At 53.8% G+C, this 13736-nt stretch overlaps 1 protein-coding gene across 1 annotated transcript in view; it reads right to left on the bottom strand.

Moving 5' to 3' along the window:
- The window catches only part of QRICH2 (glutamine rich 2), a 21154-nt gene extending 7727 nt beyond the window's left edge, over nt 1–13427 (bottom strand). The window contains exons 1-13 of the mRNA XM_021718374.1: nt 13300–13427; nt 11962–12222; nt 10557–10789; nt 9541–9626; nt 8329–8423; nt 7709–7823; nt 2912–3166; nt 2000–2122; nt 1833–1907; nt 1467–1631; nt 1207–1328; nt 571–636; nt 227–328 (exon numbers count right to left, since the gene is read on the bottom strand). Coding sequence (XP_021574049.1) covers nt 227–328; nt 571–636; nt 1207–1328; nt 1467–1631; nt 1833–1907; nt 2000–2122; nt 2912–3166; nt 7709–7823; nt 8329–8423; nt 9541–9626; nt 10557–10789; nt 11962–12222; nt 13300–13427 — 1826 coding nt within the window. The remainder of the gene's footprint in view (nt 1–226; nt 329–570; nt 637–1206; nt 1329–1466; nt 1632–1832; nt 1908–1999; nt 2123–2911; nt 3167–7708; nt 7824–8328; nt 8424–9540; nt 9627–10556; nt 10790–11961; nt 12223–13299) is intronic.
- Nucleotides 13428–13736: the final 309 nt, after the last annotated feature.

Raw genomic sequence — 13736 nt, 5'->3', positions numbered from 1 at the left:
AAAAAAAAAAAAAAAAAAAAATACTGGGTCTTCTTCATCCAACAATCCTGCCCCAGGAAGAGCTGGGAGCTGGTTCAAAAATGGGTCTTGGGCCCCCACTGTCCCAACCTCAAGTAGGAAGCCCTCCATTCTGTCCCTCCCAGAGCTGCCTTCCGTCAAATCCAGAGTCATCTCTGCCCCCGCCCTCCCCATCCAAAGCTCCACCCTGGACACTGCTGTCCCATACTTGCGGCTCTGCTGCCGGACCTGCTCCAGTTCAAACACCATGTAGGGGCGGATGGAACGGTGCCCAGGCAGGCCCGGACCCACAGGTGTCACAGGGATGATCCTGGCCAGATTCAGAGAGAAAAAGGGTGGGTTGGAGTGTGAGAAGTCCCATCGCCCAAATCCACCCAACTCCCCATATTCCATCAGCCTTAGAGAACTTGCCCAACCATCCCAGGCTTGGAAGGACCGAGGGCTGGAAACAGACCCATGACAGAGGAGAGACAAGAGGTGAAGGGGGGCTGGGAAGCAGAGGAGACACAGCCCTGCTGTGCGAGGCCGTGTGTCCACGGTCTGTCCACTCACTGTCCAGTCACAGGTGTCTCCAAGGGTCGGTCACATGAGAGGCAGTGGAAATGTGCCAGGAGCTGTCTGTTAGGATGCACATACAAAGTGAGTGCCCTGCCCAGAGTCCCAGAGGGTTTGGTCCTCTGCAGGCCAGGCAGGCAGGAAGCTCAGCCCACCAGGATGGCAGATCCTGGCCCCGCTCCCCAGAAATTCACTTGCTCCCTCTTCTGGGCTCACATCGACACCTGCCTGTCCTAACTAAAAGCCAGCGGTCCTTGCTCCCCGGGCCCCGAGGGTGGCCTGTGTAAGCCTCGGGAGCCCTCTGGTGGCCAAGAATAGGAATTCTAGGATTCTAGTCCTGGGCCAGGTCCCCCAGGAGGCTCAGCTTTGAAGACTGAGGCCCCCACCCTGTCCCAAAGGCCCAGCTTGGTTCGCCCAAGGCTGAGAGCCCCACTCCCTTTCTCCACTGTAATATGAAGGAGCCTGAGCTAGATGAGCTTAAACGCTCTAAAACTCTGTCCCTCCAACTACAGGCTGGTCCTGGGCAGAATCAGCCATGTGCTGGCGGGAGCCGTTTGTCTGGGGACCTCCAGCCCCCACCTGTCCTCACCCTGCAGAGCGTGCCAGCCTCCCCTGCTGTGTCTCAGGCCTCACCTCCGCATGGCGGCTGCCTCATCTGCCTGGTAGTGTGGAGAGCGCTCTTTGAGCTGCTGTCGTAGCGATTTCCACCGCTCCTCCAGCAACTGCTTCACTGGGTCCAGCTCCAGGCGGTCCAGCTGCAGGGGAGGGAGACAGAAACCAGGTGAGCTCTAAGAAAGCAGGTAGATGGGGGCCGGTCCTGGAGAAGGTGCCGTTGTCCTGATCCAGGGGGCAGGAATGGCAATGGACAGCCTCAGCACCACCCGGTCTCTCACTTTGTTGTCCATCTCTCCAAGGAACTTTTCTATCATCTTCTGCCAGTCCTGCTCTTGCCCAGTCATCTTGGCCACCAGCTCCCGCATCATGTGGTTCAGTTGCTCCGTGGTGGCATCAAATTGGACCCGGCTCACTTTGGTGGCCAGGGCACTCTTGTCGGCTTTCTGCCCAGAGAGAGAGGAGAAGAGCCCCACCTGGGAGAGCGCCATGGAGAGGGTCCCATTCTCCCAAGGTGCCAACACTTGACATGGGCAGGTTTCCCAGAGTCCACACTCTTCCCACCAGCTTCCCTCTACTCCTGACCTCTCAAAGAACAGCCAGGAACACCTCCCTGGACAGAGTGGCTCCTGGGACCTGGCGCTTACCATGTCAATCTCCAGCTCCAGGTGCTCCCTAGTAGCCTTTTCCTTTTCGAGTTTCTCCAGACCCTGGTACAGCACCTGGGTGGGGGGCGAGCAGAGAAGCAAAGAGCCAGGAGCTGAAGGGCAGGTGGGTGCTGTGGCATGCCCCAGCCACCCTGCTGGCCACTCACGGTGATGTCCTTCTGCTTCTGCTGGTGGTCCTCGATGAGGTTGCTGGTGGTGATATTGAGCTTCTCGCAGTCGCCCTGCACCTGCAGGATGGCACTCTGCACCTGGCCCAGCAGCTCCTCATCCTGCAGCATGGGGGACAGGAGGGCTCTCAGAGACTGCTGGGACGGACCCTGCCCCACCGCCGCGGCATCGCCGCCCCCTGAGAGGAGCTCACTCCAGACCCTGCTCTGGCTTTGCTCGGTTTTCATCACAATTTCCCATTAACAGTAGGGAAGGCTCTGTGCGCTTGCTGTGTGGCCTCCCAAAGGGACATGAGCGTCAGTCACCCACATCCTGGACTGGCCTCAGGCGACCCTGGCCCGCCAGGGGTGGGGATCAGTAGAGGCGATGGGGGCTCAGGAGTGATGTGCTGCCCTGTGGCCCCTGAGAGTTGGGGTGTGGGCTTCAGTCTCCCCACCCCTTCCGGCCAAATCTACACTCCTCAGTCCCGGAGGCAGGACCCAAGAACTTGTGGCTGCGACTGCCCCACCAGCAAGGCTGGGCTTTGGAGGGAGATCGGAGGGGTCAGGAAGACTGGCGTGCCAGGGGACTCGAGGTCTACAGCTGTGCCTGTGTCTCCGTGGCCCAAGCAGGGCACTGTTCCGCCCTCAGCCATCCTGTGCTGCCCTGCCCCCATCAAGCCAGCCCTTCCGCATCGTCTCCTGTCCCCAGAGCTAGTCTGCTGCTACCCTTGCTGTGACCCTGCAGAAAGACCAGGGACTTTTGTGGGATCACAGATGACTGACCCTCAGGCCCAAACTTCCCTCTCGAGGAGCTCTGTCAGCCACTCACTCTGTGAACCTCCAGGGTGGTGGCTCTCCCCTGTGGGCATGCATCAGGAGAGGGCAGGAGGGAGACTGGCAAGGACCCACCTGACTCTGGAGCTTGGCTTTCTTGGAGGGCCGGGAGGCAGCCAGGTTGCTGACCATGTCCTGGAGCCGCTCGTAGCGTGCCACCAGCATGCTGACCTGATGGCTCAGATCCAGGCTGCAGGCTGGACAGGTGGCCTCAGGGTCGATCTGGCCAGGAGCCACGTGTGCCAGGGCCTTGTGTGGGGCCATGCTCATGGACAGCAGCGTGGAAGAAGAGGTCAGCATGCTCTCGATGATCGTCCTGAGCTTATCTAACTGGGTGTGGGAGAGACAGCAGGTACAGGGCAGTGAGGCATGTCCCGGTCATGTTGTCTGTGCTAGCACTGCTTGCTGCCTCCCCAGCCATGGTCTGTGCAGCCACCACATCCTCAGCACGCCCTGGGGATGCACCAAAAAGCAGGTGCTCTATACATGAGTTAGTGAGAGAAGTCTCTGTAAAAACGGCATTAATACCGAATCAGTTCCTTGCAGGAGGGATGTCTCTGGGCCTTTCTGCAGCCAGCCCACTGGTTCATTTGTGAGAACATCTCTAGCTAAATCCTAAAGTGCTGTGGCCTGACGACACATCCACCCTGCTCTGGGCATCGGGGCTGAAAAGGGTGGGCTCGCACATGCTCCTGCTCGCAAGCCAGGGGGTATGGATGGCCGTGCTTAGTCATGTCATTAAATAATAGTAGCAGACTGTGACAAGTGCTGACACTACTACAGCAGTCTCTCATGGCAGTGCAAATCCCTTCCAAGGAAAGTGGCTTGAAGGACTGGCCCTCATGCTTTCTTGATTTGTTTAGAGACAGGGTCTGGCTCTGTTGCCCAGGTTGGAGCACAGTGGCACAATCACAGCGCATCACATCCCTGATTTCCTGGATTCAAGTGATTCTCCGTCTTCAACCTCCCTGGCAGCTGGAACTATGCATGCTACCATACCAACTTTTTTCTTTTCTTTTTTTGAGTTGGAGTCTCACTCTGTTGCCCAGGCTGGAGTGCAGTGGCCGCTCCCGGCCACCCAGCCTCGACCTGCTGGGCTCAGTTGATCCTTCCACCTCAGCCTTCCGAGTAGCTGGAACTACAGGCGCATGCTACCATGTCCGGCTAATTTTTTTATTGTAGAGATGAGGTCTCGCCAAGTTGCTCAGGTTGGTCTCAAACCTGTGGGCTCAGGCAATCCCCTCACCTCAGCCTCCCAAAGTGTTTGGATTACAGGCTTGAGCCACCACACTGGCCTTCCAGCGAATTTTTTAATTTTATGTAGAGATTGGATCTCACTATGCTGTTCAGGCTGGTTGCAAACTCCAAGCCTCAAGCAGTCTTCCCACCTTAGCCTCCCCAAACACTGGAATTACACTTCCTGGTCTTTTCTGTATCCCGTGGTCCCAGTCTGTAACCACAAATGAGGGGTCCTGGGGAGACGGCTGATTCAGGGGCAACCAGTCCCCAGAATGTCCTGTGACTCACTGCCTGCCTCAAAAAGAGGGGCTGGCCCGGCCTGAGCCCCTTCTCATAGGAGTGAGTGATAAAGCAGAAAAGATCTGCAGGGCTTGGGGCAGCCATTGTGGGCCATGTGAGAGGGAAAAGTCCATTGAGAGTGGAGTGGAAGAGCGATATGGGGAGGCTGAGAGAGGTGGATAAGGAAAGCGACACAGATACACAGAAAAACGGGTGCACCAAGACAGGGAGTGCCAGACTGCCCTTCCCACACTGCCCTCTGGAAGTTCCCTTTTCCCGAACTTCTTATACCTACCCTCCCGCCCCACAATGCAATTTACTTTTGTCTGTACTCACAGAGACTCTGTTGCTTCCAACCAGAAGCCTACACTGTGGCCAGCTCACCAAAGGGCCCCAGGGATACAAAGCAACCGGTTAATTTTTCTCTCAAAGAGAGGAAGAGGCTTCCCAGAAAAATAAACAGTTCGATGGAGTCTTTTTCTTCTTCTTCTTTTTTTTTTGTGAAACAAGGTCTCACTCTGTCTCTCAGACTGTAGTGCAGGGGGGCAGTCATCACTCACTGCAGCCTTGCACTCCTGGCAAAAGCAATCCTCCTGCCACAGCCTCCCAAGTAGCTAGAACTACAGGCACATGCCATCACACCAAGCTACTCAGTGGGTTCTTGAATAATAAGGAGCAGCTCTCTGGGTAAAAAAAAGGTCAGAAGGACATTCCAGAAAGAACAGCAAGAGAAAGCAGGAGTGTGTTCAGAGAAAGGTAGGAAGCCAAGGTGGCTAAGATACGGGGAGCATGGGAGGTAGTAGAAGGTGGTGCCCTCAAAACAGACTGCAAAAGGAGAGGGGGCAGCCTGGCAGGGAGTGGATGCACTCCAAAATGTGGCCCTAGACATGAACTTGGATGCACAGGTGACTCTTGCTTACTTTGCTGCTCCTCAGGCAGGATAGTTGGCTTGGAGTCATGAAAGAGGGCACACCACTGTTCCAGCAATTTCGGAATGAGCCTAGAATGCAGCTCAAAGCACAAAGGGGTTCCTGACATGAATCCCCACGGGCCCAGTGACTTTTCCTATCTGGCCCTTCTGTGAATGTTGAGAGGGTTGTTCCTGAATCTTCTGGTTGCAAGCAACAGAGTTTCTGTGAGCACAGGCAAAAGGAAGATGGGTTGGGGGGGTGGTGTGCATTTCCTCACTGAGAAAATGACCAAGGATGGCATCATTCAAGATTTAAAGGAAGACACTTATAAAATAAAATAAGATAAAAATAAAAATAAAGACACTGTCAAGAAAGTGAAAAGGTAACCCACATAATGGGAGAAAATATTTGCAAACCACATATCAGGTAAGAGTCTAGTATCCTGGTCGGGTGCATGATACATGCTACGTATGGATGAACCTTGAAAACATCACGCTAGCCGGGCTCGGGGGCTCAGCCTGTCATCCCGCGCCCTTGGGAGGCTGAGGCGAGTGGACTGCCTGAGCCCGCGGGTTCGAGACCCGCCTGGGCGACTTGGCGAGACCTCACCTCTCCAATAAATCCAAAAATCAGCCGGGCGTGGTAGCGCGCGCCTGTAATTCCGGCTACTCGGGAGGCTGAGGCAGAAGGATCGCCGGAGCCCGGCGGGTCGAGGCTGCGGTGGCCGGGAGCGGCCGCCGCACTCCAGTCTGGGCGACCGAGTGAGACTCCAACTCAAAAAAGAAAACATCACGCTAAGTGAAAGAAGCCACATGCGAAAGGCTAGGTATTATGTGATTCTGTTTATATGAGATATCTAGAATAGGCAAATCCAGAGAGACAGAAAGTAGGTTGGTGGTTGTCAGGGGCTGGGGCGGGGTGGGAGATGGAGAGAGACTACTAAGGGTTTTTGGGGGTGATGAAATGTTTTGGAATTTGATCCAAAACACTGGTGATGTTTGCACAGTTTTGTGAATATACTAAGACTACCTTGTTCACTTTATTTATTTATTTATTTTGAGTTGGAGTGCTATTCTGTCACCCAGGCTGGAGTGCAGTGGCATGCTCACAGCCACCCGAGTGTTGACCTGCTGGGCTCCGGTGATCCTTCCGCCCAAGCCTTCCAAATAGTTGGAACTACAGGCATGTGCTACCACGCCCAGCTAATTTTTTGATTTATTGTGGAGATGAGGCCTCGCCGAGTTGCCCAGGTTGTTCTTGAACCCATGGGCTCAGGCAATCTGCTTACCTTGGCCTCCCAAAGTACTGGGATTACAGGCTTGAGCCACCGTGCCTGGCCACATTGTTCACTTTAAAAGGGTGAATTTTATGATACATGAATTAAGTAATAAAAATTATAAGGGAAAATAATTATTTTTTCTTTCTTCTTTTTTTTTGGAGTTGGAATGTCACTCTGTCACCCAGGCTAGAGTGCAGTCACAAGCTCACTGCAGCCTTGACCTGCTGGGTTCAGACGATCCTTCTCCCTCAGCCTTCCAAGTAGCTGGAACCACAGAAATGAACCACCATGCCCGGCTGACTTTTTTTTTTTTTTTAATTGTAGAGACAAGGTCTTACCATGTCTCAAACTCCTGAGCTCAGGCAATCCTCTTACCTCTGCCTCCCAAAGTGCTGGGATTACAGGCATGAGCTACTGTGACCAGTCTTTTTTTTTTTTTAAGTTGGAGTCTCACTCTGTCACCCAGACTGGAGTGCAGTGGCCGCTCCCGGCCACCGCAGCCTCGACCTGCTGGGCTCCGGCGATCCTTCCGCCTCAGCTTTCCAAGTAGCTAGAATTACAGGCATGCGCTACCACGCCTGGCTGATTTTTGTTTTATTTATTGTAGAGATGAGGTCTCGCTGCCCAGGCGGGTCTCGAACCCACGGGCTCAGGCAATCCACTCACCTCAGCCTCCCAAAGGCGCGGGATTACAGGCTGAGCCACCCAGCCCGGCTCTTTTTTTTTTTTTTTTTTTTTAAGAGACAGGGTCTTGCTCTGTTGCCCAGGCAGTGGTACGATCAAGCTCAGCACAGTCTCGAGCTCCTGGGCTCAAGCGATCTTCCTGCCTCAGCCTTCCAAAGCTCTAGGATACTGGCATGAGCCACTACACCCGGTGAGAAAGAAAGATTTAATGGAAGGTAAACAGGTCTAAATGGGGTACCTTTCCCTTGCCACAGGACATGCCCTTGCCCCTGTGGCCTCAGATGACTTTGGATCACGCAGGAACTGATCCTCGACACAGCTGCCACTCCCACACACACACACACACACACACACACGAAAAGGGGAAACTGAGGTGCCCGGTCTCTGAGAAGAGGTGGGAGGGCAAGCCTGGCGCCGTCGTCTGCGGCCAGCTCTGACAAGGGCCCTGGGTCCCTGGGGCTGAAGAGATAGAATCCTCACCTGATTCTGCAGGTAGAAGGAGGCTTCGGACACCGAATTTTCCATGGCGGCCTTGCCTTGCCCTTGGCTATCTCTCAGCTCGGCCAGCTCCTTCTCAATGTCTGCCACGGTGACTCTGTGGTACATGACAAGAGACCCCACCTGGCTCCACAGCCAACCCTGAGCCCTGAGCCCACCAAGGCGGGGCCTTTGCCACGGGGGCTTAGGAGGAGGCAAGCCAGGGTCTTTCACATCCCTCCAGCAGGTTCTGTCTAGCGATCTGGGGCCCCGCCTTCATCCTGAAGGTGAACATCCAGTGTGATGGAGTGAGGGGCTTCTGGGCAGTGGGACTGGGTTACTGAGGGCCTCTAGCAAGTAGTCTTCTCCAGCCTCCAACTGGGCACAGAGTCCAAGGAACTTCTTTTTGCTTTTCCAAGCCCTGGCCCTGACCTGTGGCTAAACACCTGGGGAGCTTCTACCAGTTTCTTGAACTAGATATGGACAATCGTAAGAGCAGACATGATCCAGGTCAAAGACAGTGGTCGGCTTAGAGGCGTGGGTGAGCCAAAGGCTACCATCACCTCTTTGGCTGGGAATACATGATGCCAGGAGGCCAGCTGCTCTTGGGTGGGGCATTTTACCTGAGGATGCCCAGCTGCAAACCCAGCTGGCTAGTTTTCAACTCCTCTGATTCTTTGTCTCCTTCGCCATCCAGGAACTTTTGCAACCTGTCCAGCTACCAACCCAATGAAAGAGGGGAGTCAGGCAGGCTTGAGTTCCCCCCCTCCTGAATATGCCCCAGCAGCTCAAGCCAGCCCCTTCCCCATTCCCTAATCCAACCCTTTGTGATCAAAGCCAAGATCCTTGCAGACATCCATCCATCCTATGGATGTAGAGGACTCGTATTAAGAGAATGACTGAAGCTGGGCTCGGTGGCTCAGCCTGTAATCCTGTGCCTTTGGGAGGCTGAGATGAGTGGATTGCCTGAGCCCACGGGTTCGAGACCCACCTGGGCAACTTGGCAAGACCTCATCTCTACAATAAATCAAAAATTAGCCTGGCGTGGTAAGTGTGCGCCTGTAGTTCCAGCTATTTGGAAGGTTGAGGCGGAAGGAGCGCCGAAGCCCAGCAGGTCAAGGCTGCAGTGACCGGGAGTGGCCACTGCACTCCAGTCTGGGTGACAGAGTGAGACTCCAACTCAAAAAAAAAAAAAAAAAAAAAGAGAATGATTGAAGATCGATCTAGCAGTCCCTTGCAATGACCTCTGGCCCCAGAAAGTCCCACAAATTGGGCTCCAAGTCTACAACACGGAATGAAGAGAACAAAATCCTTGTTATTTGGCTCAGCTGAATCCTCACATCTTTGAGCGGCAGTTTTTGGATTCAGAAAATGGACATGATGATACCTGAGGGGCATGTCCCGTCTGATGGGATGGAAAGAGCCAATGAGATAATAGTGTCTGGGAAAGGACTGTCTGTGCCATCAAAATACAAATAGAAGCCGGGCTCAGTGGCTCAGCCTGTCATCCTGTGCCTTTGGGAGGCTGAGGTGAGTGGATTGCCTGAGCCCGCGGGTTGGAGACCCGCCTGGGCAGCGAGACCTCATCTCTACAATAAATCAAAAAATCAGCCGGGCGTGGTAGCGCGCGTGCCTGTAATTCCGGCTACTCGGAAGGCTGAGGCGGAAGGATCGCCGGAGCCCAGCAGGTCGAGGCTGCGGTGGCCGGGAGCGGCCACTGCACTCCAGTCTGGGCGACAGAGTGAGACTCCAACTCAAAAAAAAAAACAAAAAACAAATAGAAAGTGCCATTAGAAAGAAGGATCAGCAAAGTGGGCCGATCCTTCTTCCCTTACTTTTGCTTTTTCCTGCCGAATTTCTTTGGTCATTGTCTGTAAATTCTTCAACTGTTCCTCCAGGTCTGGAGGGATGGTCTTTTGGACTATGGAAAATAGAGAGGTTACCATCAGAGAGCTTAGATTTCTAGTGGGCTCCAAATCTCCATTTCCTGCCACCACGACTATGAAGCTACCCCAGAAAACAACCAGACATACTGCTTTATCCTGCTTCTCCTGGTGACTATGGAGAGGGGACGGGAAGAAGGAAGAAGGACTTGTCCTTAGTCCATAAAACTCCCCCACCCAATGTTTGACATCCTAAAGGGTTTTGGGACAACTGACCCACCATTTCCATCCACCTCTTTTTTTTTTTTTTTTTTTTGAGACAAGGTCTCACATAGGCTGGAGTACAATGGTGCAATCATAGCTCACTACAGCCTCTGACTCCTGGGTTCAAGTGATCTACCACTCAGTCTCCCAGGGAGCAGGGACTACAGGTGTGTGCCACCATGCCTGGCTAGTTCTTAATTTTCTTTTTGTAGAGACTGGGTCCTGCTGTGTTGCCTTGGCTGGTCTTGATCTCCAGGCCTCAAGCAATCCTCTCGTCTTGGCCTCTCAAAGCCCTGGGATTATAAACATGAGCCACCACACTCGGCCAGACTCTAAAATCCTAAGTACTCTCTGGGCCTAGAGTTGGGAGTGGGCAGATGTTAAGTTTAACTCTTCAATGTCCTTGTTCCCTTACCCCAATACTTTCCTCAGCTACTATCCAGAGGGTCTGATAAAGGCATGAGAATCTGTGTTCCTCTCTTGAGGCTTCATCAGTCCTACAGTTTTAGTTCTATCCTTTGCCCGCCTGTTCATTTGGCTCCTGAAGGCCATGGGAAAACCCAGAGTGGTTAAGAATGGACATGCTGTTTTCAAGGATGCGGGGAGAAGCCCAGCAGCCAGGAGCTGAGGCCAGGGGCAGGAAAGAATGCAATCAACGTAAAACTAAGACAATAGTGTCTCCTACAAGGGCAATCGGCACCCACCCATCATCGCAAGCAGGTACTGTATCTTCTCCAAATCTGTTTGGCCAGCTTGCAGCTCATCCAGCTCCTTTATTCTATCCTTTAGCTCTACATAGAGCCCAATGAGCTCTCCTATCAGACGAAACGTTTCCACTGCCATGGGGAAACTAGGAGCCCGTTTGTAGAGTGAATCGCGTCGTTCAGTCTGAACTTCACTCCTTTCTGACGAGAGTCGGTGACGGAAGTCTGGACCCCTAAAAAAGGTGACATCTTGGCCTGAGGCAGACTGGGCAGGAATTCCAGGTTGGTGTGAGACAAATGTTCTATTTGGATCCAAATAACCTTGGCCATACTGATCAACACTTGGATACCCTGGGCCAACATAGCCAGGATACATTAGACCATGGTCATCTGAGAGAGAGTATGCATGGCTATGCTGATTTGCATCTGGGTATACCTGGCCGTGCTCTCCTGGGCCAGGTGATACCAAATGCTGTTGATCTGGGTATGCAGAACCTGAACCTGTGCTTACTGGTGTTGGGCCATGCTGGTCTGTGCCAGGGTGTATCAAACCTTGCTGAGAAGTTTCTGGTGGTACCAAACCCCTTTGGTCTATATCTGGCAATGCCCAACCTTTGCTGGTCAGGAGTGGTGACACCTGGCTGTGTTGCTGTCTTCCAGGAGGTACCACGTCATGCTGATATTTCCGTGGTGATATAAAATTGGGAGAATATGCCTGTAATGTTGGAGGGCCATGAAACTCTCTGCCTGGTGCCATCAAGCCCCGCTGATCTGTATCTGGTTGTCTCAGACCACGCTGATCCATTCTAGGCTGCACCAAACCACGTGGATATGCCCCAGGTTGAACCAAACCATCAGGATAGACATCAGGCTGGACTAAACCAGGTGGATATGCACCAGGTTGAACCAAACCAGGAATATATGCACCAGGTTGAACCAAGCCATGTGGATCTGTCCTAGCCTGCACCAAACTACCCTGATCCATCCCAGACTGCACTGTACCAAACTGAGCTGCACCAGGCTGAAGCAAACTTCGCTGATCTGCACCAGGCTGGACCAAACCATGCTGATCCACTCCAAGTTGGACTAAACCATGCTGATCCACTCCAGTTGGCACCAAACCAAGCTGATCTAGGCCAGGTGGCATAAAACCACGCTGATCCACTCCAGGTGGGGCCAAACCATGCTGATCCATGCCAGGTGGTGCCACACCAAGCTGGTTCACTCTAGGTGTCCCCAAACCACGCTGATCCATTCTAGGTGGCTCCAAACCATGCTGAACTGCGCCAGGTTGTGCCAAACCACGCTGAACTGTACTAGGTTGTGTCAAACCACGCTGACCCACTCTAGATTGGCCCAAACCCTGCTGATCCATTCCAGGTTGCGCCACACCATGCTGACTTACTCCAGGTTGACCCAAACCAGGCTGATCCGCCCCAGGTTGTCCCACACCACGCTGATCCGCACGAGGTTGACCCAAACCAGGCTGATCCGCACCAGGTTGGCCCAAACCACGCTGATCCGCACGAGGTTGGCCCAAACCAGGCTGATCCGCTCCAGGTTGGCCCAAACCACGCTGATCAGCACGAGGTTGGCCCAAACCACGCTGATCCGCACCAGGTTGGCCCAAACCAGGCTGATCCGTACCAGGTTGGCCCAAACCAGGCTGATCCGCACCAGGTTGGACTAAACCACGCTGATCCACTCCAGGTGGCACCAAACCAGGCTGATCCGCACGAGGTTGGCCCAAACCACGCTGATCCGCTCCAGGTTGGCCCAAACCACGCTGATCCGCACGAGGTTGGCCTAAACCAGGCTGATCCGCACGAGGTTGGCCCAAACCACGCTGATCCGCACGAGGTTGGCCCAAACCACGCTGATCCGCACCAGGTTGGCCCAAACCAAGCTGATCCTCTCTAGGTTGGACTAAACCACGCTGATCCACTCCAGGTGGCACCAAACCAAGCTGATCTACACCAGGTGGCACAAAACCACGCTGATCCACTCCAGGTGGCACCAAACCACGCTGATCGATGCCAGGTGGCACAAAACCACGCTGATCCACTCCAGGTTGGGCCACACCATGCTGATCCATGCCACGTGGTGCCAAACCAAGCTGGTTCACTCCAGGTGGCACCAAACCAAGCTGATCTACACCAGGTGGCACAAAACCACGCTGATCCATTCTAGGTGGCACCAAACCACGATGAACTGCACCAGGTTGTGCCAAACCACGCTGAACTGTACTAGGTTGTGTCAAACCATGCTGACCCACTCTAGATTGGCCCAAACCCTGCTGATCCACTCCAGGTTGCACCAAACCATGCTGATTTACTCCAGGTTGGCCCAAACCAGGCTGATCTGCACCAGGTTGGCCCAAACCACGCCGATCCACTCCAGGTTGGCCCAAACCTTGCTGATCTATTCTAAAGTCATGCTGACCTGCATCAGGTTGGGCCAAACCATGCTGATCCACTCCAGGTTGGCCCAAACCACGCAGATCTACACCAGGTTGGACTAAGCCAAGCTGAGCCATTCCAGGTTGCACCAAGCCAACATGATATGCACCATGCTGGTCTGTATCAGGCTGTGCCAAACTAGGTAGGTATGTACCAGGTTGCACCAAACCATGCTGATCTGCACCAGGCTGCACAAAACTATGTTGATCAGCTCCTAGCTGAACCAAACCATGTTGATCTATAACAGGTTGGACCAAACCAGGTGGGTATGCACCAGGCTGTACCAGACCAGGAGGGTATGCACCAGGCTGTACCAGACCAGGGGGGTATGCACCAGGCTGTACCAGACCAGGTGGATATGCATCAGGCTGTAGCCAACCACTAGAAAATGCACCAGATTGCACCAGACCATGCCAATCCATTCCAGGCTGTATCAAACTGTGCTGATCTGTCCCAGGCTGCACTGCATCGGTCTGCTCTGCTCCAGGTTGAACTATGCCAGGCTGACCTGCACCAGGTTGCACCAGACCACGCTGATCCATGCCAGGTTGTATGGAGCCAGATGCTTCCAGACTGGGCTGTACAAAACCTCGTTGGGCTGTACTAACTGGCATCAAACCAGATGACCCCAAGCCATGCTGCTCTGTAAGAGGTGGAACCAGTCCTTGTTGATCTAGGCCAGGCAGTACCAGTCCTTGCTGATCCATGCCAGGGGGTCTTG

The sequence above is a fragment of the Carlito syrichta genome, unplaced genomic scaffold (genome assembly GCF_000164805.1).
Source record: "Carlito syrichta isolate Samal-C Ts95f unplaced genomic scaffold, Tarsius_syrichta-2.0.1 Scaffold312140, whole genome shotgun sequence".
Classification (NCBI taxonomy): Eukaryota; Metazoa; Chordata; class Mammalia; order Primates; family Tarsiidae; genus Carlito; species Carlito syrichta.
The sequence above is the reverse complement of the archived record's forward strand: the minus strand, read 5'-3'. Positions and strand labels throughout refer to the sequence as shown.